The 26,920-nt window shown below is 41.3% G+C and overlaps 1 protein-coding gene across 2 annotated transcripts in view; it reads left to right on the top strand.

Annotated features, from left to right (window-relative positions):
• The window catches only part of kcnb2b (potassium voltage-gated channel subfamily B member 2b), a 78,745-nt gene extending 52,323 nt beyond the window's left edge, over positions 1 to 26,422 (top strand). For both annotated transcript variants that reach the window (XM_056364401.1, XM_056364400.1), the window contains exon 3: positions 20,502 to 26,422. In XM_056364401.1, the coding sequence (XP_056220376.1) occupies positions 20,502 to 22,481 (1,980 nt within the window). In that variant the 3' untranslated portion in view covers positions 22,482 to 26,422. The remainder of the gene's footprint in view (positions 1 to 20,501) is intronic.
• Positions 26,423 to 26,920: the final 498 nt, after the last annotated feature.

The raw sequence follows: 26,920 nt of genomic DNA, 5'->3' as shown, positions 1-26,920 counted from the left end.
TAGCGGATGGGGGGGTAACAGTGGCAAGGTCATCTGGAGGGATTTCTTTTTGTCTTTTTTGAGGGAAGTTAAGAGAGGCTCCCTGGGTCTTACTGCTCCATACATCACTGGAGAGGTAATATGTCTATGTCTGGATATGTCCTCCTCCTGCTCCTGCTCCCCCTTTCGTTTCATGTTGTCCATCTAACAGGCTTTTATAACCCACAGCAATAAGAGCTCACCATCTCCGGATGGTTTTCATTGCTGTTGTGTGAAAACAGTCTGCATTTCCTGTCATAGGCTTAAGTTCCAATCTATATAGGTGTATCCCCATGTGAAATAATAGTTCACTCAGTACATCCCGAGGAGCAGCAATGGCCTGTGACTATGCAAGTATCTAAAAATGGAACAGTTCCCCTGATGTCAAGTTACTCTCAACCCTCCAAACATCCACTGTGAAGGCTTACGGTGGCAAAATGTTGGCATCGGTAATGGGCGCACTCACAGGACTTACTACTTTAGAGGAGTCAGGATGCAACTGATGATGAGGAAGGCGTGTGGGCGGCCCCACCAACGCTGCTGCAGATCAGTGGAGAGAGCAGCAGGCAGGAGGAGCTGCGGTATACACACACACACACACATACACAAATACAGATACTAACTTGTGCTCCTACACTATTGCTCTGGAAAGAAAAACAGTGAGAGAGACAGTGTGTGACTTAGGGACTGTAGATCATAAAGTCGATACCAGGGATTGAGCTTGTTTCTGGTCAGGGATCATAAGCCAGGCAACAGAGGATGCCTGGAGCATACTTTAAGCAGCTGGGAGGACGGTGGCTCTTTCAGGAGGGCCAGTGCGCTCAGGCTGGTCTCTTATTTACTGCAGAGGGAGGTTTAATGTCACACAAGGGTTGTTATGGTTTGTTTGAGCTGACTTTGTCGTATTTTAGGTGCCAAATGGGTTGGATTTGCCAGATAGGCACCTTGCTGAGTTGCAGAAAGTTTAGGCAATCCCTGGAAAGTATTTCAGTTAATTTATTACACATTTCTGTGAACAACAACATCTGGCATATCAGGATGGTGCTGATAGTGTAAATGCCAGCCTCCAGGCAGTCCATGCAGGGTAAAACAAACACTAGAAATTATCTGGAAAGGCTTTTTATCCGAGGTCCACTGGATGTACACACTGTACTTTGAAACTTGGCTTGACTGACAGCGATCCTCAGAAGCACCAAATATGGCGTGGATGCGGCACAGACTCTTGGGGGAGATTCCGTGGTCCTCCCACATGTACTCTCATCTGCAGTATTTTGTGGTAATGTGTGACTCCCCACTCCAAACACACACACGCGCTTGTGTACGTGAGTGCATGCACATATGCAAGTATCACAGCTCAGTAAAGCATCCAAATTTTAACGCCTGCTACAGATCTCTTTTAATATTTGGTCATGAAGAAGGACTCTCAGGAATTTACAAAAGGAAATGAATCTGACATGAGAGACTGGAGAAATTAGCTTAAAAAGTAGTGTCTATTTTTGTCTCTGTGTGTGTGTGTGTGTGTGTGTGTGTGTGTGTGTGTGTGTGTGTGTATGTGTGTATGTGTGCGCGCGCAGCTCATTAGTCATTAAAGAAGAAGTGGCCAAGGATATTTATACTCATTTCCTCAGAAAGTCATATACCTAACCCTCTACTCTCTGTTCTTCTCGTCTTTTCCCTTTTCTCACATCTTTCTCTGATTCACTCTCTTGATTCTCTACCTTCTGAGGCTTTTCTTCCATCCTTATCTGTATTTCATTCTTCATCTTTTTTATCATATTCACAGAAGCATTCAAGAGGTTAGAAATGATTTACTCTCTTTGAGGATTATTCCCATTCTTCATTCATAAACCACTCACTCATAAACACTCACTAAAGAAATAAATGAAATACAAACCTTTGCATATCCTTCTTTTTTAAATATATTTCTTTTGCAAAATAATATAGTTCACAGACTATAAATATAGTCATTTATGCACCTGTAAATAGCCTACCTGTCCAAAGTGCCAACCCAGAACAGGCAGCACCAAATAAAAATAAAGCTAGTCAAGAGTATTTCTAACATTTCCATACAGACGGATCAGCATTATATGTTTGTGTATCCATTAAGGCCAAAGTAATGGTACACATGGGATACAAAGAGAAAAGACTGCATCTGTTTCTTCTTAAATTAATAATTGATAGAGATTGATTATTCAGTAAGGATCTGTGTCATACATTCTATTTTAATTGGTCATTTGTCTGATAATCAGTGTCTGGTCCTGTAAGGTCCTAAGGGTTAACTTCACCATCATTATATGAGAGAGGGGATAGAGTAAATTAGCTAATTATAAAGAGCAGAGCAGTAGAAATGAATGTTTCAGCATATTTATGGTGTTAGTGTGTCTTGCGTGTGTGCATGCTTACGTGTGTGTGTGTGTGTGTTTTTTTTGCACCCACATTCCATAGGCATTCGAGTGTCTAAGAAGCTGCAGCCCTCTTTGCCCCAAAGGCATCCACATGTTCTCTGTTCTCTGGCTTGCCTCATTTCCCAGCGTAGCCACACACATCATCACACGGACATGAAAAAAGAATATTGCTTGTGTCTCCAGCAGCCCACAGTGAAGCCACATGGTCCGGCGCAATGCAGCATATGAGCGGTGCCACTTACTATCATCAATATCTGCCTGTTTGGCATTAACAAACTTGACTGTGCCACACAGAATCATGGGGGGGGGGTTGGGGTTCTTGTCAGGCGGGATTACTCTCAATCCTCCTGCAGATGGCTTCAGCAACTTGTCTCTTTTCTTGTCCTTAACAGAGACGTCAGAGAAAGCAAGGACTGTGTCACACTGTGTTGATTCTTCATCCAGTCAGTCAGGCAGTCACAAGTGATGATGTGTTAGTTGTATGAGAGAGACACTGCTGTTAGGAGCTCGACTGACATGAAGAGATGAATCGAGAGGAACTGTGGGAGGAGAAGAGGCTGAGGAAAAGAAGGAATCAGTATTAATAAAGGGACGCCTATTACATGATACCCAAAGCATAACTATATTAAGCTTATTATGTTTGTGCTTCAGGCAGTGATCAGTTGGATCAAGTTAGTTCCAGTCTGTACCAGTTGATAGTCAGGAGATAAAATCATAGTGTGTGGTGCTATGATTCTCATTTGCCTTTAAAAAAAAAAAAAAAAAAAATGGAATAGGGACAATCATCATGAAGTGTTAGAGCAGGAGAGGTTATTATTTAACTCAAACTGTCCAAAAAAGTAATAATGAAAATAGTAATAATACAGCTCAAATGAAGTTCAGCTCACTCTTCAGAACATCTCTCTGTATCTAGCTGAGTGTACATGGAATTACATCCATACTGAATGATTCTGCATCTTCCAATGTATGTTGTGGTGGACGGACATGTAGCATGTCAGACTTTTAGGCACACATCCTGCCTCAGATCTCAGATCAGATCACCACAAACTTTCCCTAACATTATATAAGTGTTGTAGTTGCCCAAACCCAACCTAAACCACAGTTAATTTACCATGAACATGACCTTTCCCAAAACTACCTACCCTAGTTTCCATGTACAGATATTATAGAGAAAAAGAATTACCAAGAAATGTGGACATTAGGAATAAGGTAAAGTGTTATTGATAGATTCAAATTGGATTTCAAGGGGTCACAAGTGGATATCTGTGGGTTGGAGTTTCAATTTGTCTTGAATATATGTGCCTAGGATTCCCTAGAAAGCAGTAGTCAAGTCAAGTCACTTTATTTTTGTTTAGCGCCAAATCACAACAGAAGTTATCACAGGGTACTTTTCATATAAATCAGGCCTATACTGTACTCTTTATTAAATTATTTACAGAGATCCAATAATTCCCACCATGAGCAAGCAAGCACACACAGTGGCAAGGAAAAACTTCCATTTAAGAGGCAGAAACCTTGAGTAGAACCAGGCTCAGGGTGGGCGGCCATCTGCCACTGATACGAACTGGAATATCCTGGTGGAAAATAAAGTAAACTGGGTAATCTGCAAATCTGTTACCAGCTGGTGTCAAGACACAAAGAACTCCACAGTGGAGGAGAAGAAGGAGAAAAGACATAGGGTGGGTGAATCAGTGAGAAGGAGCTTGCAAGTGCGGTTTCTTGCAGAAGTTGTAGCATGAGGGTTGAATGGAACAGAGAAAGCAAGGGGGATAGTTTGAGGAGAATGCAGTGATGGAATGCAATGCAATCTGGGTGCCAAGGTTAAAGCCACTGTTGTTCATGTGGCAACTGTTCTTTAGACCCCTAGTGACATCAGACTGTGGTCTGCTGTCCCCAAGCCTAATTTAGCCACAAGCACTGGCAGCCATGGGATCCACTGTTCCTGTTTGTCAAGCAGGAACCACTGATGCCAGCAATGACATCATCACTCAGCTGCACAGGAAAGCTTTTAAACCAAAGACATGCACATACACATCCACACACACACACTGGTAAACAGACATTCAGGATCCCTACAGGAATATCGTCTTTACAAGTGCAGTTGATGTTATTTATGTTACACTGTACTGGTGTCATGTCACAGTCCAGCCGGTGGTTCTTCTTCAGTGGAGAGAAAGGTGTTGTAGACACAAAATGATAGAAAGAAAAAAATGATTTGACCACATTTCTTTACAAACCATTCACCCATTAATTGTGATGAAAATTTCTACTGGGATTTTCAGAGTAAAAGCCACACGCTAGGAGGGTTTGTGACTGGACTTAATGAAAAAGAATCAATATTTGACATTGTTTGTGGGGTTTCTGAGAGTATAGTGTGCCTCTATGGGTTGTTTTAGTAGCATAGATTTTGTATTTTAGGTGAAGCTGAACAGCGAGCACAGGTCAACACAGGAAGTAGGACGCTTCTAATGCTGTTCTGTAATACTGGTTGTTAATAGGCCGGTCACTAAGAGCTGGGTGACAACACAACACAATATCATACACACTCATATTTATATTCTCACACAGACAATGGTAATCCTGTTGACATAGTCAGCTCTACCTGACACACTTTAAATATTGTGCATTGAAGTCAGATTTAAAGAGCATCGGATCCTATAACAAATATCCCATAACAGTATTTGTTATGGTACCATGACTGCAGTAATTTGGGAGTTCTTTCTCTACGCTATTTCTCATAATAAAATGTGAATGTATTCAACCTTGTAAGCCAGGGGCAAAGGTTTACACTCATTATATTGTACATTATTCAGGCTTTGTGTATGTATGTGTGTGTGTGTCTGTGAGAGAGAGAGAGAAAGCCTGCTGTTTCATAAACCTTGCCTCAAGCGTATGAATTGTGTTAAGCTAAGTGTTGTGGAGATTGGTTATGTTTGTTTGCTCAGCGAAGAATCACTTTGAGGTGTTAGCTCGATGTGCATCACTAGCACAATGAGACAAAGGGGACCTGCTCCTGAATCCCAACTTAAATTATGAAGAGGAAGAGCTCCCATGCTGTTAGGGGGGTAACTAATAAATGGTTTACCTGCTGTAACATAGCTGAGGCAACATAGCAGAAAAAAGAATAGGATCGGTGACACCAGAAGAGACATGGCCAATTATTTTGACCTTGAGTTCCTCCTGCTAAGGCAGCATCACAGTGTGAAGTGTTGTTCAACTGTTTTGAGATTTGCAGAGCTGGGGCACATAAGTAAGAAATAAGTTCAAAAAGCAGGCCAATTACTGCAAGCCAGACAGTTTGAAAACTCTCACTACTAATTTTCAACTTTTTCACATGCTCAGTCAGAACTGAAACCACAGTTATGAATTATACATGCTAAGCTTAACCACTAAACTTTCCAAGAGAGCACAAAGATTGACTAACTCTGGTTTCACAGCGCCCTTGCTGTTCTCATTACAGTGTAATATGGAAAATATATATATTTTTTTTTTTAAATATGTCTGGTAGCTGTTTGTTGTTACATCAGAAACAAACCATACAAACACGTCATTAGTTTATGACACGAGTTAGCAACATCAGCCGGAATTATTACCATCAGGAATAACTTCTACGGCTGTTTATAAATTTAAGAGGTCCCTATTTTATATCCTTTACGCAAGCCAAAGAAGAAACACTCTCTGCTCTTTCTTAATCAAGATATAATTTACCTCTGATTCCACATTAGGCTTTTTTATGGTGTTTTCTCTCCATGTGTGTAGGAATTATTAGACTTTTAAAAATGTAATAGTTCCCTACAAGGTGGCAGTGTTTGCTTTTTATTAGTTTATGTAATAAAAAATGATTAATAGACACTTAAAACCCTGGCAGCACATTGTTACATCAGCAATATATATTATCATCTGACAGTGATAAAAGATTTGTGCCTGCTTATCGTCACAAGCCTTTAAACAAAAAAAAAAACAAAAACACATGTTAACAGATCTCAGACTATTTGGTGAAATGTTTTGAACAACTAAATGTCTTAAGTAAAAGCAGTGATACGAATGTAAAAGAACTAATGATTCACAGAATCCTGAGAAGATTTGACAGCAACAAAGAAGATCTCTGTAACTCTGATGATCTGAAAGTAGCAGACACCCTGGCCTTATCGTACTTCAAGGCCATATTGGGTCAGTACCAGGGTCATACTGATTCCTGATAGCATTAGGTTCTCAGGAGCTGGCTGGCAGCTTTAGAAGGAGCTTGAGTAAAGTTGGCTGCTCTTATTTTTCTCAGCATCAGCTACAGACAGTATTGTCTGTTCTCTATACTGTATATCTCTGTCCTGTCTGTTGAGCCTGATCTTGAGTCACTGACAGAACCATGCAGCAGATGTTATTTCTAAAGTTTAATATCACCTTTGTCTCACAGCTGATCCTCTCAATAATAGGATTACACATCCAGAAATGTCAGTTTGTAAAGGTTTAATTGTTTGTTCACTCTTCATTGGATTTGGGTATGAGCACAATATGCCACCCTTCCTCGTACTGTGTCATCCCATCAACATGAGCACTGATTATTATTTATTCTGATTCTGTATTAATTTGTGTTATTTACACCGTTTTTTTTTTTTTACTGCATGCTCTGCAGTATCTTGTAATTTCCAAATAAAATGAATTACATTTTGTGCTGAAGAGAGAAATGGGCTGCAACTAACAAGTGTTTTAATATTGATTCTGTTTGATTGTTTTATCTGATTGCTTGATTAATTGTTTAATCTACAAAAATGTCAGTAAAAAGGGAAAATAGTGAAATACAAGTAACTGCTCTCCTCTGCTCAGTTTATACACTGGAATTTCATCTTTTTCATCTTTTCATCATTTATTCCTGCACAGCCTATGAGAGACAGGAGATATACTGTCATTAATAATACTGCCTGTACTTCTGTCCACAAAGAGTTCAAAGGTCATGGTCAGCCACAGAGCTTGTTGGGATATGGTGTCTTGCATATTCATCAGCACAGATGCTTGCCAACATGTAGGCTTAAAATGGCATCTCTTCTCAGTAAACCACTCCATTCCCCCACGTGAATTTTTCAAGTGTTCTGATCTGCCAGCAAATCAGCCCCAGGCTGTGATGACTATATTATTATCAGTAAATGTTCAGCTGTAATTTTTGTCTTTCTTGCTGTGTCTGCTCATACATGTTCAACCCTACAATTCTCTCATCTCCCACCCTCAGCCCACACACTCGGCTTTAATAACTGTGCAATACTTAACCCATGTTGAGAAAAGGAAACATCTCAAGTGTTGAGAATCCACCAACCATGTGTTGGTGCAACACCAGAGGCTCTCCTTTCACTCCTCTTCGGCCTCCTGCGGGGACCTGCGGTTTTGGGTGTTGAGTCTGCAGGGGTATTCATACCATTCAATCTGAGGATGATTCAGGATAATTGTAATAGGATTTGTAGTCTATCTTTAGTAAGGATATAAAGATGGTTGTAAGCAGTTACTCACTCTTTCCCTCACATGAGGGGTAATAGACAAATAATCTGATAGCACACCTAGCCTTTCATTTTCACCTCCGCCCCTCCCCACCTGCATGGAAACACTCTTGGTGTTTGTGGAAATGTTGTGGGAGCTTATCGTCTTATACACACAGATTTGTTAATCCTATACCTGCTCCAACGCAGCTGTGCTGATTACCTGATCTGACTGGGCCATAAGCTGGACGGCCACACTGACACACATCCCACTGAAATGTTTGTTTGTACACAGCAGTGCACAGAAAAGTCATTTCAGAAGTGTCATATCCCTCACATCATGAAACTGAAGTGTCTAATGGGGGGAAGGTGAAACATATTTTCCCCATCAGAATTTGTTTTGACTTCTTATGAAAGATAGCTTGTTTAGCCGTGCTTTGTTGCCATCGGGTTGACATTTCCGGCAGATTTCCCAGATGTACCCTAAAGACTTTGGTGATCCCCTGACTTTTCCTCTTGCCCCAACAGGTCAAAAATATATCCGTTGAATACTTTGGTCCGTGACTCTCTACCTGTAAAACTACTGGCACTCCCATCAGCCTCTCTTTATGTCCAGTGCTAATTAGCTAATCTTAGCATTCTAAAATGCTAAACTAAAATGGTGGACTTGGTAAATGTTCACAATGTCATTGTGATTAGCATGCTGATTTTAGCATTCAGCTAAAGCACTGATGAACAGCCTGACAGAGCTGCAAGCACGGCTATAAAGTCTATAAAATTTGTTCTCACAGTCCTACACTTTCATCCTCTCTCACTACAGTGGTGATGATTGCTTGCAGTCATCTCTGTGTGTGTGTGTGTGTGTGTGTGTGTGTGTGTGTGTGTGTGTGTGAGCGCGCGTGCATGCATGCGTGCGCGTTTGTGTGTGTGCCTGTGTGAATTGCAAGTGTGTCCTCATTTGGATTAATTAAAGGAAATCTCCCGTGAAGAGTGGGGGCGTCCCAATCTGGCCTTCTCAAGGACAGACAACCTATCAATAATACCCCAGCCTCCACCCCAACCTACACACAACACCACCACCCACTCAGATGTACACACACATATACACACAGGCATACCTCATTCTAACGCCATGGAAACAGTCACCCAGTGCCGCTCCCAAGCCTGGTGATCATCACTCTCATTTGCTGTGGAACAAAGGCTGTGAATTTTTTGTCTGTTATTACAGCTCCCTTATCAGCGCTCCCTGCTTGCCTCTGCCATGAAGCAGCACTCAGCTCAATTGCTCCGTCATTCATACCACCTTTTTTTTTTTTTTTTTTTTTCAAAGTCACATTTCGATTGTGGTGTGTTGACTGTTCTTTTGTTGCCGACGACCACTGAGTATGATCCAGCATGAGTCATTACTAAACTAAACATCGTGGCACATTGCAAGGGAGAGAGCAGCATGTGTTGCTCTGTGCAAGGGGTTGCCCCGGCTAAGATAATTACTGAAATCACTCAGGTGATCCATGGCTTTATTAAAACATCTAGGTGCAGTGCATGTGCAACGTGTGGTTTTAAGTATGTATTATAAACCTCCAGTAGCAAATTAAGATCTCAAATGCACAAAATCTCCTCTGATGTTATAGTTTTTCCTGTGATGACGGCTGAATTTCACACATGAAAACCTGGGATTCCATTCACAAGTTTCTATGGTTACAGAGACAAGCGTCAATATGTTGTTGACACCATGGTCGCTAAACTTCTCTCCTTCCCCAGCAGCAGACAGCAGTGTCAAGGTGTTGTTTGGTAATTGGGATCAAGCGAACCAAACTGAAATTGGTATAAGACAGGACCAAGATAGAACAATTTAGTGCACAGTGAAAAGCAGCTGCAGTCAGGTAGAGTCTCTGCATTAACCAGTGTAGCAGAGTTTCATCAAAAGATGGGGTTTTGTGTCCTTTTGTATTTAAAATTTTTTATTTTTTTTTTTTATTGGTTTGCTTTTTGTTTGTCGGTCTTGCTTGTCTGCTGTTTGACTCTTCATTTGCTTGGCTGTTCTTGTGCCTGTCTTGTTTCTTCTCCCGCATCGGTCCCACTCATGAATGTATTCATGCAAAACTCATCAGGGTGAATCTCATTAGAAAGGGAACCATGTTGTCAGTTGGGTGTGTTTCTTGTGGTAAACAGAGTTGGTTTCATATTCAACCAAGTTTCCCAGGGGAGAGAGAAAAAGATATATCAAAAAAAAAAGTGTGAATGCGAAAAAAAAGTATGAGTGTGTGTCTGTGATTGTGTGTTTGAATGGTATGTGTGTGAGAGAAGCATTAAAGACAGACAGTGATGGAGGCACAGGTCTGTCCTTGGAAGTGAAGCTGAATAACAATAAATCAGCCAAGCCACGATTGAGAGTTTTGCACCGCCAGCACATAACTTGAAAGAGACTTTGAGAAAGGTACAATTGAGATTGACACAATCTGCACATCTGAAGCCAATAGTCAAACACTCCACATTTTGGAGTGATGGTGTTGGGGAGGATGCGGGATGCTGATGGCAAGGGGAATATAAATGAAGCAGAGTGCCACCCAGGACTCAGGGTTGTGCTTTCTTCTTTATTCTTTATGCTTGATTAGGATTAGCTGCTCCTTGGTGACCACTAGTCTTCCTGCAGTCCCAACTGAGAGACAGAGAGTGAGACAGCGAGAGAAAGGGGAGTGTGTTTTTCATCCTTTGCGTGAAGGATAGAGGGAATAGCCAAGGGATTATCCCATCTCTTCCTTTGCGCATCCAAACATAGCTTGAAACTTTTCCTCACGACCTCCAACTGACCTCTTCGCAAATAAAGAAAGTCACAAAAAAGACATTTTCACTAGTTGAATTCAGCTTCAGAGGGAGGAGGAGCTCCCTCTTGTGGGTACAGGCACTCACTAGAGTACTGCCCCCTCTAAAGTATCTGAGGTCATTTCCAGCACAGTGAGTGACCACTGGAGTAATGATGTTCTCTTCAGCTTGTGACATCCTGCAATATTCCTACATGTAGCACCGTAAGCCACTTTAAACAAACCCTTTCCCCTAAATCACAAATGCTGTCTCATATTGTTGGAATTCATGGAAGCGTTCATTGAGGCTGACAGTTTTTGCTTGGAATTCCAATGCGCCAAGTAACCTCTCTTTACCTCTTATCTGTCTCCATCATCCCGCTGCTCAAAGGGCTTCTGCAGATCACTCAGTTGAATGGTAACGGCGCTACATCCCAGAAAAAAAAAAAACAATGTTTAAGTCACAAAGCTGCTTTCTGCTCGACTTGCGTTAGTAGTGCTGGGAGACATCTCCATGGTTACACAGTTTGACTCAGACAGCAAGGTGACGTGTAGTCATTGAGGATAACAGATAGAGGTACGAGAGGAGGATGAGGGGGGATTCTCTTTTTAATGTGAGGGTGTAGTGCCAAGATGCCCAGAGCGATAGGAGCCTGCCGAGTGCAGCTGAATGTGACAGTGTGTGTTTTGCGGAAAGAGAGAAAAATGATTGTGAAAGAGCAAGAGGTGATCAAGGTGTGTGTGTGTGTGTGCGTGTGTGTGCGCCTGTGCCTGCGCCTGTGTGCATATGTGTGTGGGAGGTGAAGGGAAGAGTGAGTTCTTCCTGTGAGGTTTTCCTGGTCTTATCTGTGAAGGGAAAGCGCCCAGGAGAGGTGGCAGGAGGGTAATTCTTATTCTGTGTAAATTTCTGGAAAGCACTACACACACCCACACAGACACACACACACACACACACGCATGCATGCGTGCATCTTCACCACTCCTAACCCCACCTTGCCTTCCCCCCTCAGCCTCCAAGCTGAGATGGATGATGTTATCGGGAGACACAGGGGTAGAGGTGCACGGGGAGCTTGTAAGAGATCCTTCCCGTGTTGTTATCTGCATACGTACAGGGCAGCTCTGGAGCAGCCGAGCGCCCTGCAAGCTGTTTGCAGCACACATCGCATCATGAATATTAACTGTTACATGGTCCATGGGTGCGTGTTTGTTTCTCCTTCCTTCCTCTGGTCTGCGGCTTGAGGAAGTGTTGATTATGGTGCCTTGGCCGGGTGATTAACACAGTGATTGCTACTCAGGCGCAGGGGCTAGCACACTTAGCAGTAATTACACTTAGGCCTGCTGACTGTTCTCTCCGGCTCTTTCTCTGTCACACATGAAGACACACACTCCTGTGGGAACGCAGAGCTGCCCAGATGAAAATGACTCAAAACATAAGCAAGTTATCTACTGCAATTATGTTTTACCTCAGCGTTATGGCTTTTGTTCCTTTTTAAAAAGATTCATCTTTTGCCCATGCAGATATAGTATGACAAGCAAGTGTGTAGATGTATAATTTGCACACATATTGCATCACTGGAAAAGCCCTTGTGTGTGTACATGTGCATCAGTGTGTGAGTGATTTGGAGGGTACTGGCTGTGTCTGTGGTCGGCCTGCTGTTCTCTCCTCTCGGGGGGATGTCAGAGGCATATAGGTTAATAATGTTGTCACGCCATGAGGGCCCAAGGCTTGTTCTCCCCAGAAATGCACACACACAAATCCAGAAACACATATACACACACACACACACACACACCCCATACACACAGGAACATATATGCACATGCACACAGGCTTTTTCCACATCCACCACCATTTCTACTGCCAGTAAAAGGACATGGACATTGTTTTAATTGGTTTCTAATGTAAATATATATCTCTAGATCATCATCAGAAACATTTATTGTCATTGGAGGGCATTGCCAAAGCAGTTACACACCAACAAACTAATGTTAACAAAAGACAAAGGCATAGAAACAAGCAGACCTTGAACTCTTGTCTCATAGCTCGTGGCATGTTCTTACATATTTTACTGGTAAAGGAATTAGTTTTATTGGATTTCTCCCACTAGGAGTAGTGTCTTTGTTTATTACTGCAGGTTTTAAACTTATTATAAATTAGTTTTATTTCACAAAGGAATGTTTCCCCTGGATCTTTGGAATTTTCAGTCTAATAAGAAATACAGCTCTGTGTCTGCCTTGCAGATTTAGTGCAACCTGCTCTCCGCTGCAGCACCAGGTCTGCCTGTAATTCCCTCTCTCTGTTTCTCCCTGACATTTGTGTTGTGAAAGTCACGAGCCCTGATTGGCTGCAAAGTGCCTAAGAGGGCATAGTGATGGACAGATTACCGAGGAAGGACAGAGAGGGCCAGATAAAGACCGCAACAAAGATTGGTGTGATTAGAAGTTTGCCAAACGTTAAAAGAGCTTACACTGTTGATCTCTCTAAGACTAACCAAGACAACGTCAACAAATCTCAGTTTGGTCTTTGCATTAAATGCTTTGTGGCGCAGTGTGCATGACATTCCTCACTGCCCTTGCTCCGGAAGGAGGTTTGGTCTCAGCGGGAAACCACTTTCACATCCAACGCTTAATTCACAAAACCGCTGAGTCGTCCACAGAAATAGCATCCCCACACTGTAGGATATCTTTTTTTAATACACTGATGAAGTATTGTTGAACTGCAATCATATCTGTCCTGAAGACTATACTGGGTGTGGAAATCTGATAACAGACACAGAGGGCTATGTTACAGGATATACAGTAGGATGGACCAAGCATTAGGTATCTATTTCAGTCAGCGGATGGCTCAAGGTTCCTATCAGAGCTTTAAATAAATTCATCAATACACTTGATTGAGAAGGAGAGTTGCTGAATTTCTCTCAAGGTTGAGTCCAGAAATGGCCTTGCTAGCTCGTGATGCAAAGGTCAGCTTTTGAAGCTTTGTCATTGTGATTGTGACAGTGAGGTTATTGCGTGGCAGCACGCTCATAAATGTTTAAATTTACCTGAATGCTGTTTTGCTTCGCTGCATTGTGGCCTAAGTAAGCTACACTGGTCCGCACTGCTGGATGTCACTGAGTCGTAACTGCCCTTCCTGTTTACTCATTAATATACATGAATACAAAATTATTAGCTTAATGAATTTCCTTAGAAAAAAAATTCAAAAGTATTCAACTGGGCTTTTTAAGAATGTTTTACCTTTATTAATAATGTACAGATCCACTGGAGGCTATGTTTGCATAAAATGAATAGTAAGAGATATATTTAAGTGTTTTTTTTTTTTTGTGTAGTCATTGGCTAGAAATGAGAAGCCCTCTCTTTTTATTGAAATTGATGAACCATTGTTTTAAAAATAACTATATATTCCATCTTCTTCCCTATCTCTCCAGAAAATGATTGACAACCATTGCTATGAAAGGTGGAGAAACAGCGCATTGTATTGATTTTGCTCAACTTTTCAACTTCTCGTTCGTATTTAGTTTATGTGTGACTCCACTTTTACTAAAAGTTTGAGAAATTCATTCAGGACTAATAGGGATTCATACATTAATTCACTGCATATTTCCCTTCCCTATTGTTACAACGAATTAGCAACAGTGTGGGATTCGGGTCATGTGTGTTTTGACAAAGGGAGAAATGTCAGTACAATGTGTCAGTTAATACATTAATTTCTATGTATGAGATGTCAGTTTGCTAATCATGGGCGTGTCAATCAACCCAAACTCTTCTGACCTGTAATGAATTGTGCCTCATGCTGACACACACACACACACACACGGCTGTGTTGCCTGTTCTGTACAGGCACATTTTTGTGACTACTGGCCCGACAGATGAACACACTCTATAAATATTTCATATTAGCCCACTTTCCTCCCTGGTTGTACAAAAAAAAGGAGAAAGAAACACACAAACAAATATCTCTCCAGTACAAATACAGCCTGGAAAGGAGTGAAAGGGCTTTGAGGGGGAGGGTGAAAAACACATGAACAATGTGTTTACAAGAATGTGAAGAAAAGGGAACACAATGAAGTTTGGTGGAGATCATAGAAAATATTGTGCAGTGAGATATTCCTCAATAATACATTTTTATTTATTTATTTATTGCTTCTTCCTGAATTTCATCTCCTATAATATTGTGGCTAAAAATGGACTTCTAGCACTCAGCAAGCAAAAAGGTGCGGGTGACCTGCAAGCAGATGAGAAGTGGTTATTGATTAAGCTTCCTGTCAGACGCTGTCAACCCATTCAACCAGGTTTTGTGCTGCTGAGGGAACCTCACAGCCTCAGCATACAACACTGGCTGAAACCCTCAGGACCCCGGCTGTTGCATGCCTCCAACAAGGATAATATGAGGAAGTGAGAAGGTTCTGCAAAAATAAAAAGGAGTCACGAAGAAAAATAATTCATATGCAGAGTTTGTCTACTCTCACTGATTGTAAAGGCACCTCGACAAGATTGACCCTGAAATTGTGACTTTAATCACATCATGCCAATACTCCTGACAAAGGCTGCCAAGCACAGAGGGACACATTATATAGTCTCTTTGACTGATGACAAATTAAATTGTAAGTGACACAGTATGGCGATGCTGCGTTATGCCAAGACAAATGGGTTATATCCACTGCAATTATTGACTGCACTGGGAGCTGTCAAAGGTGTATGAACAGCTCAATAGTTTCTCTTGAAATAATAAGTCCTCATTATTATGCGCTAAACCCCCTCTGGAGTTGCCAGAAATAGTTAACCAGATGGACACTGTAGTCATTTCTATTTTCTGATTTTGTTGCAAAGTTGTAGGGGGAAAAAAAAAAGAAAAAGATTTGGGACATATTTGAATTGCGATACTGTACCAGTTTCAAGGAATTCAGCTGAATCAGTTTTGTCATTTTTTTCTCCAGTGCTTTATGAGCTCATTTATCTTGTCCACAGACTAATGGCTTTAGAATTGAGGCCCACATCATAATGACTGTGGCATTCCTCCAAACCTCTCTGAACCTTGGAGGAGCTGTGGGACAAAACAGTGGACGGCCACCAAATCTCACAATCCCTCTCTGCTTTCCTCTCGCCGTGAAGTCCTTGGAAACTGGCCATAGAAAAAAGGCACTCTACCAGCAGAATCTTGACAGACTGGGAGGAAAGATGTCTCTCCTCTTTTGTTGATTAATATTGAGTCTCTCTAAGGGTGCATGTATTCAAGTCATACCCTAACTATCCATTCCTTATAAATCTCTCTTAAAGTATCTGAGCCAGGTTCTTTAATAATGCCATATTTGCTCGGTGCCATCATTAACTGCTGGTAATGACTCACTTAAAGAATTTATGCACATTTAGGACTCTAACCTTGTCATTTAGGTTCTTCTCAACCTATTTCCAGCATATGGAGCCACTGGGCTGAACTGTAAATTACAATTTCCCATACAACTACATTACGTACAGTCATTCATTAAATTAACATACTATACTTTGTTTTAATACTTGCAAAAAGCTGTGTAACCATGTTACACCCAACACTTGTGTGTGCTTTGATGGGGTCATCACAGTGAAGAGATACAGTCCCAGAAGATGAAATACCACACATGTCCTCGGATCAATCTACATTAACATAGCCATAATCACCTGGATTGATTCCACAGAAAAAAATTATCATACCTGAGGAATGGCTCAATATGTCCAGCACACAAATTGATGACACTAGTGGGAGGAGGTTGGGGGGGGGGGGGACCTCTGAGGTGGATCATGGTCCATAAGAGCTCTGAGCTTGGTAGATCAATAGGGGCTCGCTCGACCTGGCTCAGTGTCCATAATGTGATGTGTACACAATCAATAGCTTCCCCCCAAGCTGGCAGATGGGCCACTGGTGTGGGCCGGGTTATTTTTCTTCCCCGCAGCATCTTTCCTCCCGAAATGTAAGGAATGATGGGGATGCAGGCAGAGGAGGTGATGCAGGAAGCGAGGTGTAACTGCGGGAACACGTGACACTGTCACTGATGACAGGATATTTAGAGAGGAGTTAGTGTCCCTATTGACTGCTTCCTGTGGGAGCGAGGAGAGGGTGGGGATTGGCCAGTCTCGCAGTGTCGAGATGTAGTGGTTGAGATGACAGGCGGATGAAGATGGAAATCAAGAGAGGCTCAAGAGAGCTCTTAACTCAGTGGCTGCTGCGTCTTTTCTCCTCTGGATCAACTTCACACTTCCTGCTCAGGCGTCCCAGAGGATCTAATATTGCCCTTAAAAGAGCTGTGGAACGAGATTGTGAGGGTGGTTGTAGGAGTTTGGGTCTTAAGAACATTCACTCCTATGATACACAAGAGATATTCAGTAAACTGTGATACACAAGAGATATTCAGTAAACTGTGATACACAAGAGATATTCAGTAAACTGCTGCCTAAACCTTCGCTGGCACTATATTTTAAGTTGTCTCTCGAGGAATTGAGCCAGCTGGTTTTTGTTTTTGCGAGGACATTTGTCAAGTGATTTATTTTTTCATAATGTGTTTTATAACATGCGGTGGAGTAAAGAACAAAGTATTAAAGAAAATCCTCAGAGTAATGTATAAAAAAGAAAGTCATGTGACATTCAATAATTCTCTCTTTTTCCATCTGTCGTCCATCTGATTCTTAATCTCAAAGTGAAGAAGCCTCCAGCACAGTCATACTAAATAGTTTCTGTGGTAGAGTTTGGGCATGGATAGTAAAAGAGTCCGAATAGCCGCGGACAACTAAGACAAGTCACACATTGCCTAATCATCTGAAGACATTACCCTCATGTCTAAGCCAATCAGGTCTCATGTCTGACCTGACTCTGGCCTGTCCTTTGTCACAACCTTCACACGGACAGGGAGAGGGAAAGATACAGAAAGATGAGGGAAAAAAAAGTTTACATACAGCAACACCTGTGTAATTTTCAACTACTTTCAACAACTTTCAACTATTTGAGGCAGTTTTTAAACACAAATCATGTCTGATTTATTACAACTTCCATTTGGATGTTTATCTTGAAATTCAGCAATTTATGGAACAGATTTCTCCAAGATTTCTTTTTCATAAAAACAAAAGCAATATAACCTTTTCACATATTCCAAAGAAATCGCAGTAAAATGTGGCTCTCTAGCTTAGGGGTATGTATGCAGGCAGCTTGGCCTGCATATTGCATTGATTTCTTTAGTAAAATTAATTAATTACATATTTCTTACTTTTTTATCTCCTGTTCAAAGAATAGTTCCACAGATTAGTGTACAGTTCAATGAAATATCTTGTTTCTGTTCCCTTCCTTCACTGGGTCACTTCCAGGTCAACTGACGTGGCTGCACTTGTTTCCGTTTTCTAATCCACCACTCACGGCATTTCATGCTATACTTAATGCCGTCACACATGCAAATCAGGGGCAAAGAAGACTGAGTCCAAGTAATTGATCTTCTTAACTACTCCCACTCAATTACAGTAGGTTAATGCAAGCCACCTCAGGATTGCTCATCCTAATGCTCAAATGCCATTTGCCGGTGTCCATGAGCAAAGGGTGCATGGGCGTGTAGGACGATGAGATCGCATGGGTGTGGATCAGTCAAAACATTAATCACTTTCTCTCTCTCTCTGTCTGTGTGTATGTGTATGAGCGTGTTTGTATGCGTGCCCACACATCCATTCAATCAGCTGTTCATAGTGTAGCTTTAAAGGCCTCTCTTGCTCCAAAGTCTGGAACAGTGGAAGATTAACTGTCTCCCCTGAGGCAGTTAATGTGATTCTAAATAAAGAATAGTTGACCTCTAAAGAATGAGTTACCTTTTGCCTGTATTCCTACATATCATTCTTATTCTTCAAGTGTATCTGAAAAATCAGCTGCATGACCTACACAATTTACCGCCAGTAATCCTATAAACTGAACAAAATCATTATCTCATGCTCTAATCTACTCTTCCACCTCTGGAACTGACTGGGTGCCAAGGTGTTCAGCAACAGGGACACAAGCAAAGGTTCCTCTGATCTAGTAACTTGGCGGGGGGAAGCCTCAAATATGGAAGCAATCTGCGTCCTTACTGTGACGCCGCAGTCTTTCAGCTCAGTTCAGTGCCAGGCCTGCCCAGGTTGCCTCACTTAGCTGCTAAGAGGTTTAACCTAATCAGCACCAGCATTCATTTAGTGATAACACTTCCTCTGCTGAGCCGTGACACCCCCTTGTCTCTATTTCCCTCTCTGTCTCTTGTTTTTTTTCTCTGCCTTTCTTACTGAATAGTACGAATTTCCTTAGTATTTTTTCATACACACACTTAGTTTTGTCTATTTCAGGCGATGTCACCAGCCTACAGGCCACTTTTTCCAGTGTGTCAGCACTATCTACAGGCTAATGGATAGACCAAAGTGATGGCTGACCCCTGAGCACTGCAAAATCCTTGAGCTCCATCCCTATATGATATCCGCTAATATATAATATTTGCTAAATTAATGAAGTCACAAAGGAGATACAGTGAGCTTCTCATGACTGCACAGTGTAGATAATCAGTGTGTTCTGCTACTCAATGTGGTTTGTGATTAGTATTCAGGGCGCTTTGTTTGCCTATCTTGACTGAGTCTCTTCAATCTTTGTTCATTAGATTTTAATAGGTTTTTTATTGCTCAGGTCATAGAGGACTTCACACAAAAGAATGCTGATTTTTCCCTTCACTGGATTTCAGCTGATTGTTGAGGAATGTGCTACAGTACTGTGGACTGTAGGACAGGGACTTTTCACCTGTGTGGGCTGAGACACTTGAGTTGGGTTGTGGAAAAAGGACATCAACTAATCCCAGCGGCATTGTAAGAAGTTATATCTGTGGCTCTAGCTGCACGGCAGAGGCAGTAAAATATGGAGAGGTACTATGAAAGAGGAGTAAAGGGACAAATGATGAGTGAGCCATGTAATACTTCTCACTCTGGAGCAGCAAGGCGACAAATATTCATCACATAACATGATGTGACATTCAAACCTCCCCTCATTATATATTGCTCACGCACTCTCATTTTATAAATGTCAAACCTCAGTCAGAACATCTAAGGACAGATTTAATCTACTGAGGTCAATAAATCCTGGTCAAGGTAAAGAGCTACAGTTGAAACGCAGCCTCATGCTGTGCTGACCTCATAGGATTATGCAGGATCTTCCTGCCCATCCCCTTACTGAACAGAAGGCACAGGAAAACATATCAAAGCATTATATTTCCATTGTAGATTTCACACTGAACAAACAATAGTTTTTAAAACTTTAGTGGAGATACTTTTCTTTGTAAACTGAAAATAATAAATTCTATTTTAAGACACAGAGAGGGAATTTTAAACTGTTGCCAACAGGTGGAGCCAAAATCCTTTGAACCTTTTATCTATTGTAGATGAGATCACACATAAACACACTCTTCTACAGTGTTTCCAAAACAGATTTCTGGACCAGTTACTTTCCCTTGTTTGAATTTCTCATTTTCAAACACTTTTACATTACCATGCTTCCTTTCTTTGACTTTATACGGTAAATAATTCTGTTTTATATTTTTATATATTTGTTATTTATATCTCATATCTGCTGCAAACAACAGTCACAATATGTTGATTGAGAGAGATAAAGTGATAAATTCACTGTCATGTAAGATGTACTATATATCTTTAGTCAATATTTTATGTATATATATTTTTTTTTTAAATCAATTTTGAATATTTATCCTCTTTTTCCGTGTTTTTTTTTTTTTACATGAGTATGGATACATTTTGTTGGTATCCTACTAATGTTATTCCTCTCTGTGCTCTCTTTTCAGGTGCTAGCCATCATATCAATCCTCTTCATCGTCCTCTCCACCATCGCTCTGTCTCTCAACACCTTACCAGAGCTCCAGGTCACAGATGAGTACGGCCAGGCCAATGACAACCCCCAGCTTGCCCACGTGGAGGCCGTGTGTATCGCCTGGTTCACCATGGAGTACCTCCTTCGCTTCCTCTCCTCTCCTAATAAGTGGAAGTTCTTCAAAGGCCCGCTGAATGTCATTGACTTGCTGGCCATCCTGCCCTACTATGTCACCATCTTCCTAACAGAGTCCAATAAGAGCGTGCTACAGTTCCAAAATGTGCGCAGAGTGGTGCAGATTTTCAGGATCATGAGAATATTGAGGATCCTGAAGTTAGCCAGGCACTCCACAGGGCTCCAGTCTTTAGGGTTTACTCTGAGAAGGAGCTACAATGAGCTGGGGCTGCTTATTCTATTTCTTGCCATGGGCATCATGATATTTTCCAGCTTGGTGTTCTTTGCTGAGAAAGATGAAGATGCCACCAAATTCACTAGTATCCCTGCCTCATTCTGGTGGGCAACCATTACAATGACCACAGTGGGCTATGGTGACATTTACCCACAGACTTTGCTCGGAAAGATTGTGGGTGGGCTCTGTTGCATTGCAGGAGTGCTGGTGATTGCCCTACCCATCCCTATTATTGTCAACAACTTCTCTGAGTTCTATAAGGAGCAGAAGAGGCAGGAGAAGGCCATCAAGAGGAGGGAGGCACTGGAGAGAGCCAAGAGGAACGGCAGCATTGTGTCAATGAACCTAAAAGATGCCTTTGCCCGCAGCATGGAACTGGTGGATGTGGTGGTAGAGAAAGGAGAGGACAAAACCTCCCTTGACAACCACCTGTCACCTAGCCGCTGGAGTGGGGCTAGGGGCTCTGAAATCAACCTAAGATCCCCTGATAAAAGAAACACAGATTCTCTGGCGCCGAGCTCCCCTCACCGTATAACCATCACCACCACTGGAAGTCCACAGCGGACAAACAGGACCCCTCAGCACCTTAACGTTCAGAAACTGGAGGAGATGTACAACCAGATGACCAAGTCACAGTCCTTCACTAACCTCAACACTACAAGCTCCATGAGCACTCTGAGCACAACTATGACCACCCCTGCCTCACCGAAGAAATCTCACAGCCCTGAAATCACATTAAAAGAGGAGGTGGAGCTGGAGATGAAGGAAGTCCAACCATCCTCACCAGATAACTTTGCCAGCTGCTCAGCTGACCTTAGACAACAGGGCTCCAACTCAGGTGAGGAAAATGCTGGTTGTCAAATCAGACACCCCAAGGCACCACCATCTCTTGATCTTAGCCATTTGAGGGCCGGCAATGACCAGAGCTCTCCTGGCATCAAACTCAAAGATGGCCTCTATGAATCCGTCAACCCAGGTGACGGATCAGAGCTCCATATAGAAGAAGGGGAGACCTTTAACAATGTTGTGGAGAATATCCAGAGGTCTCTAAGAGGGAATAACCCTCTTAAAATAAAGGGGTTAAAGGTCAACTTCAACAAAACCTCTGCTGAAGGCCCGCTAACACCGCCCAGCACTACCTCTCCTGGAGACATCAGCTCCAGCATCCTGGAAGACGAGTCTCCGGAGGGAGAGACGTCACCGCTCATGCGAAGTTCAGATGAGCTGCTCCCAATCTCAGAGGAAGAGACCTGCCCCTTGTCCCCTGAGAGGCTGGTGGTAGACACCCCACCCGGTGATGAAGATCAATCCACAGAGAACCACGAGGAGAAGCATCTGATGGAGGTGGCAGGTGCTGCAGTTGCGCCCTTGTCACCCAAGACAGCAGCACAAAATTGCACCCAAGGTGTGGTTGGGGCAGGCGAGGAGGTCAAGGCTGACAGCAACCAAAGTGGACACAAAGTAGAGAACCACATGTTTACATCTGATATCCACCTGATACCCGGGGATGGCAGTCTTTCTCCGACCTGTGAAACCAGCATGTGACTGTAAGGGAAGCTTTTAGGGACAATAGACCCACTGCAACCTCAGCCTGGTGTGTGGGAGAGCAGCAAGAAAGGACAAGGGTGCAGTTGTAGTGAAAGATATTTTTGCATGGCATGACAAGTCCCTTTTACTTGTGTTGTTGTGTATTGCTGAAAAAGAAACTGCAGTATTTCGTGCAGATTCAAGAATGACTTCGGGACTAACAGTGGGCTCAAAGAGGAGGCTCTTTAAAAACAGAGGGAATTCATCAACTAATGTAGACATTTTGGTCCCCCCAATGTACATAATGACAGTCTCCTTTTTCTAGCAAAAGAAGGAAATGCACAGAGGGACTTATCTGTAAAAAGCATGCATTTAAAAAAGACAGATATTTTACGGTGCTTAGTTTGCTGAAAGCGCTCCACTGTAAATACTAGGACATCTAAGGCAATGACAATGCACAGGACGGCAAAGGAAAACTGTCACTGAAGGTACAAATATTTGTAATGTGAAAAGGGAAGGGAGGAGGGGTTGAATTGAGAGCCCTCAGCTCAGACCGGTGTTGCATCGTAGCGACCTATAAAAAAAAAACATATCATTACCTTTTGTGGAAATGCAAAGTGTTCCCATGACGACCCTGTAATGTTTTTTCGTGTGAAAAATGGTGTATGAAACTGTAACGTTGACATTATTGCTTTTGGTTTTCATAATGACTGTTGAACTTTCAGTTTGAGCATCCGATATTCAGTCTTTGAATTAATGAACGTGGGCAAAGAAGGACAAAAACACCCTGATTCCTCTGAAGCGTATACACCTGTAGTTGCCAAATACATATCTATGTAACCAGTAAGGACAGAAACTATCAGATACTACCATTATTGAAAATATTTATCATGTGGTTTCAGATGTTGGGACAAGGTTTAAGATGTTTCACTCCTTGTTCGTTCTTTTGACTCCATCCAAATCACAGAGATAAATCTTATTTACTCACTCAGACATCAGATATATACATCTAAAAGTAGTTTTAAGAATAAAATAAAATAAGTAGGTCTAGATTGGTTGTAGAAAAATTCTACAGTAGGTAAATGAGATTCCATAAAACAAAGTTAAGAGTATTTATGAATTCAGCACAGTAGACCTGGTCATTAATACACATATATGCTTTGAACTATAATTATCTATTTTGGCAGTTTAAAAGGGATAAACTACCACAAAAAAAAGACAATATTCCTTGTGATATCAATGGACCAAATCAAGCACACAAGACAAGCTTTCATCTATCTCAGCTGCATAATAACACATATGGTAATAACATGTATCATGAAAGTAGGTATTTTTTTTGTTTTCCTTATGGTTTGTTTACCTGCATTGTGTTCATTGTCCAATCCTCAGCGCCCTGATGTCGTTGTTGACACTTGTTCCATACTACTGCAAGTTTATCCGATCCTGCTGACAAGTTTAAGGCATCTTTTGTTTTTTGGGGTTTTTTTGTTGGGTTTATTTTTTTTGTATATCCGTAGTGTCTTGGACTGTAATTTATTGTGTTTTATTGTGAACAAAACTATTTTCAGTCAAACTTAAACCCAAAGGAGTTTTTTTTTTCTCTCTCTCTCTCTATCTCTCTCTCATCTTCTGTCTCGTTTTTGTTTTACACTGACTGAAAATATCTGTTGTATGTTGCCTTTGATTCCGATTTTATTGCTGGAATATTTGTTTATTGTTTCAGCATGACATTTGGCTGAGTGTGTTCGTAGTGTGTTTGCGAAAGCCACACAAACCAGAATGGTACTGACAGGAAAGTATGTGGGTTTTTTGTTTTATCGTTTTCTTTCTTTTTTCTTATAATTATTATTATTATTATTATTATTATTATTATTATCATGTTTCGTTGTTCTCACAGAGAGGTGTGGAATGTGCAATACCGCATACTGCAATCTATGCAGGCCAAGAATTGTGGCACTTTATTTTCTGTCTATGGGAATTTGTAAGTGTACAGGCAGAAATTACTTGTATTTTTCAAATGTTATATCTTTAATATGAGGCAAAACAGTATTACAACTACCAGAATCTCACAAACAATGCAAATGAGAATTTGACTTTTACTTTTTCATATTATACGGCTGGCATAACGCTGTCAAGCAGCTGAATGCCAGGGATCAATGGACCTCATATTTGATTATCTGTGGGGATAGGGATCCAAATTGACCACTTTGGGCCTTTTATATTGCTGTTAGATTCACACAGAAATCTAACAAATGTCTGTGGAAGATATTAAGATAATCTAATTTCAATGGCCACACACAAAGGATTTTATGTTTTTTGTGAATTAACGTTGAGAATGATTCTATTTTTTCTAAAACCAAAATGGAGCACGACCACAATTTCCTGCCATATGGTGGTTGAAATGATGCGTGCCTTTTCATAACACCGCTGTTTATGAGAAGGTAGCAAGTCATTTTGCTTTGTTCATATAGCACTGTACAGAAAATTCTAATTTTATAGGAGAAATCAGGTCTTTATGTAATAGATACACGTAATGTTATTGAGTTCTCAGGTTTTCTATAACTCTCTGATGTTCCGATTGGATAGATTTTCTGTTTTTTCTTTAACAGTTCATGTCAACTAGTTACTTCTGTACTTTTTGAAAAGTGATGTTGTCAAATCCATATTGATGTCTTGGCTCCCGGAGTAAGGAGCGGCAATATTTCTCCCTCCTCCTGGGTAATCTGTGTACCACATTCAGTATCCACCCCCATCAGTCTTCAGTGAGGCAGGAAGGAGCACAAACAAACGAGAAGCTGGACCGTTCAACTTTGAGAGCTGAGAAATAGAAAGAAGGAGCGTGATGGGTCTAACTGACAACAGAGAAGGCAGGAAGAGATCCCTACTGTCACTGAACTGATCCATCCGATGATTATTTCCCATGCTGACACCACTGAATGCTCCAGCCCCTACAGCTTCAGAGGCTCTTACCCTATGGCATGCCCTCAGGAACAGTGATCAATGGGTGAAAGGAAGGTTAGGATAAGGGAATGCTGTGAAAGTAAAGAGGAGGAAAGTAAACGAGTACTCCCAAATGGTTACATCCTATCAGTTGTGGTCCATATTTCCTTTTGTCTGTGTACATACTGTACGCCCAGATCGACATAATATGACTCAGTAAATAGAGGTTCGTGTGAGAGCTCGTGGAAATGATCAATTCCTCATTGGAAACTCAGATTCTTTGGTACTCTCCAAAGTAAAAATGTGGGGTCAGTGTGGATGTTGATGTTTTGGGTTTTCATTTGTGTTTTTTTCTTTATCAAGGAAGGTTAGATGATAACCTTCTTGTTAAAATACTTTTTTTTTTTTCCTGTACCTGTATGTTCAAAGTTTTTTTTCATGGTTTGTAGTAATCATGTCTCCGTGTTAGCCTCGAGTAATCCTTCATTTTGACAGGTAGGGTAGAGAAACAAGGGATTTGGATTGATCAGCTATATCCCCTTGGGATGATGTTTGTGTGGATACTGAAATTAATTCTGTGAGCTGACAGCAAAAGGACCGTGCTCTGTCTTACTGTCTCACAATGGCATTATCATCTGTGATATTGTACAGAGTGGAAAGGTTGTGTCTTTATTTTCTCTGAGAGAATGGGTATTGTCCGTGTCACTCATGCGTGCTTACCAAACCTTGCTCCCTAAAATGCATAAAGCTATATTGTTTCTTCTTATGTCTCTGTGTATACTGCCTCTTACATTTTTTTTCTCTGTTCAGCTTTGGAGAGCATTATCATTAGACACATTCTGAGCTACAGACTGTTTCTGTACAAAGCAACATCTTTGTATGCATGTAGTAGTCCAAACAATTATGTGACCACAGAACACTTTGTTATGGTACATGTATGTCAACATTTCTGTAGAGCATTGTTCCCCATTACGTCTATTAGCATATGCAGAATAACAAATAAATGTGTATATAACTCATGCGCGTGTGTGTGTGTCTGGTGTTCTCTGCTCTACAAATAAGCAGATGTTTGTAGGCCAAATAAATATTCTGTATATTAAGGGTAATTTCATAATATGGTACAAATACATGAGTTTATGAATCATCTCTACATAACATTCATCAAAACTGATATTGCGTTTGCCACAAGAAGGTATGCAAAGTTGTTTTTTATATCTAAAAGTAGCCAGTAATCTGGCATGACTGGCTGATAAATGATTTATCACTGGAGGGAAATGTATTCCATTCCATTAGATGCAATTAATGGATCTCCACTTTTCTGTTGTGAAGTGCCGCCAAAGAGTGATACTGAACATAAACAGCTCTCTCAAACCTCAAAACCAGAGAATCTTGCATGTATTGTCTTTAATATGAAGAAACCAAAGGAACTCATACACTCTTAACAGAAAATAAAGAGGTTAATAATGCATTATACTAATGTAATGGTCCACTGTATCACATGGGACTATAAAGCCATA

Source organism: Seriola aureovittata, chromosome 20 (assembly GCF_021018895.1).
Source record: "Seriola aureovittata isolate HTS-2021-v1 ecotype China chromosome 20, ASM2101889v1, whole genome shotgun sequence".
Taxonomy (NCBI): Eukaryota; Metazoa; Chordata; class Actinopteri; order Carangiformes; family Carangidae; genus Seriola; species Seriola aureovittata.
This window is presented reverse-complemented; position numbering and strand designations above follow the sequence as displayed.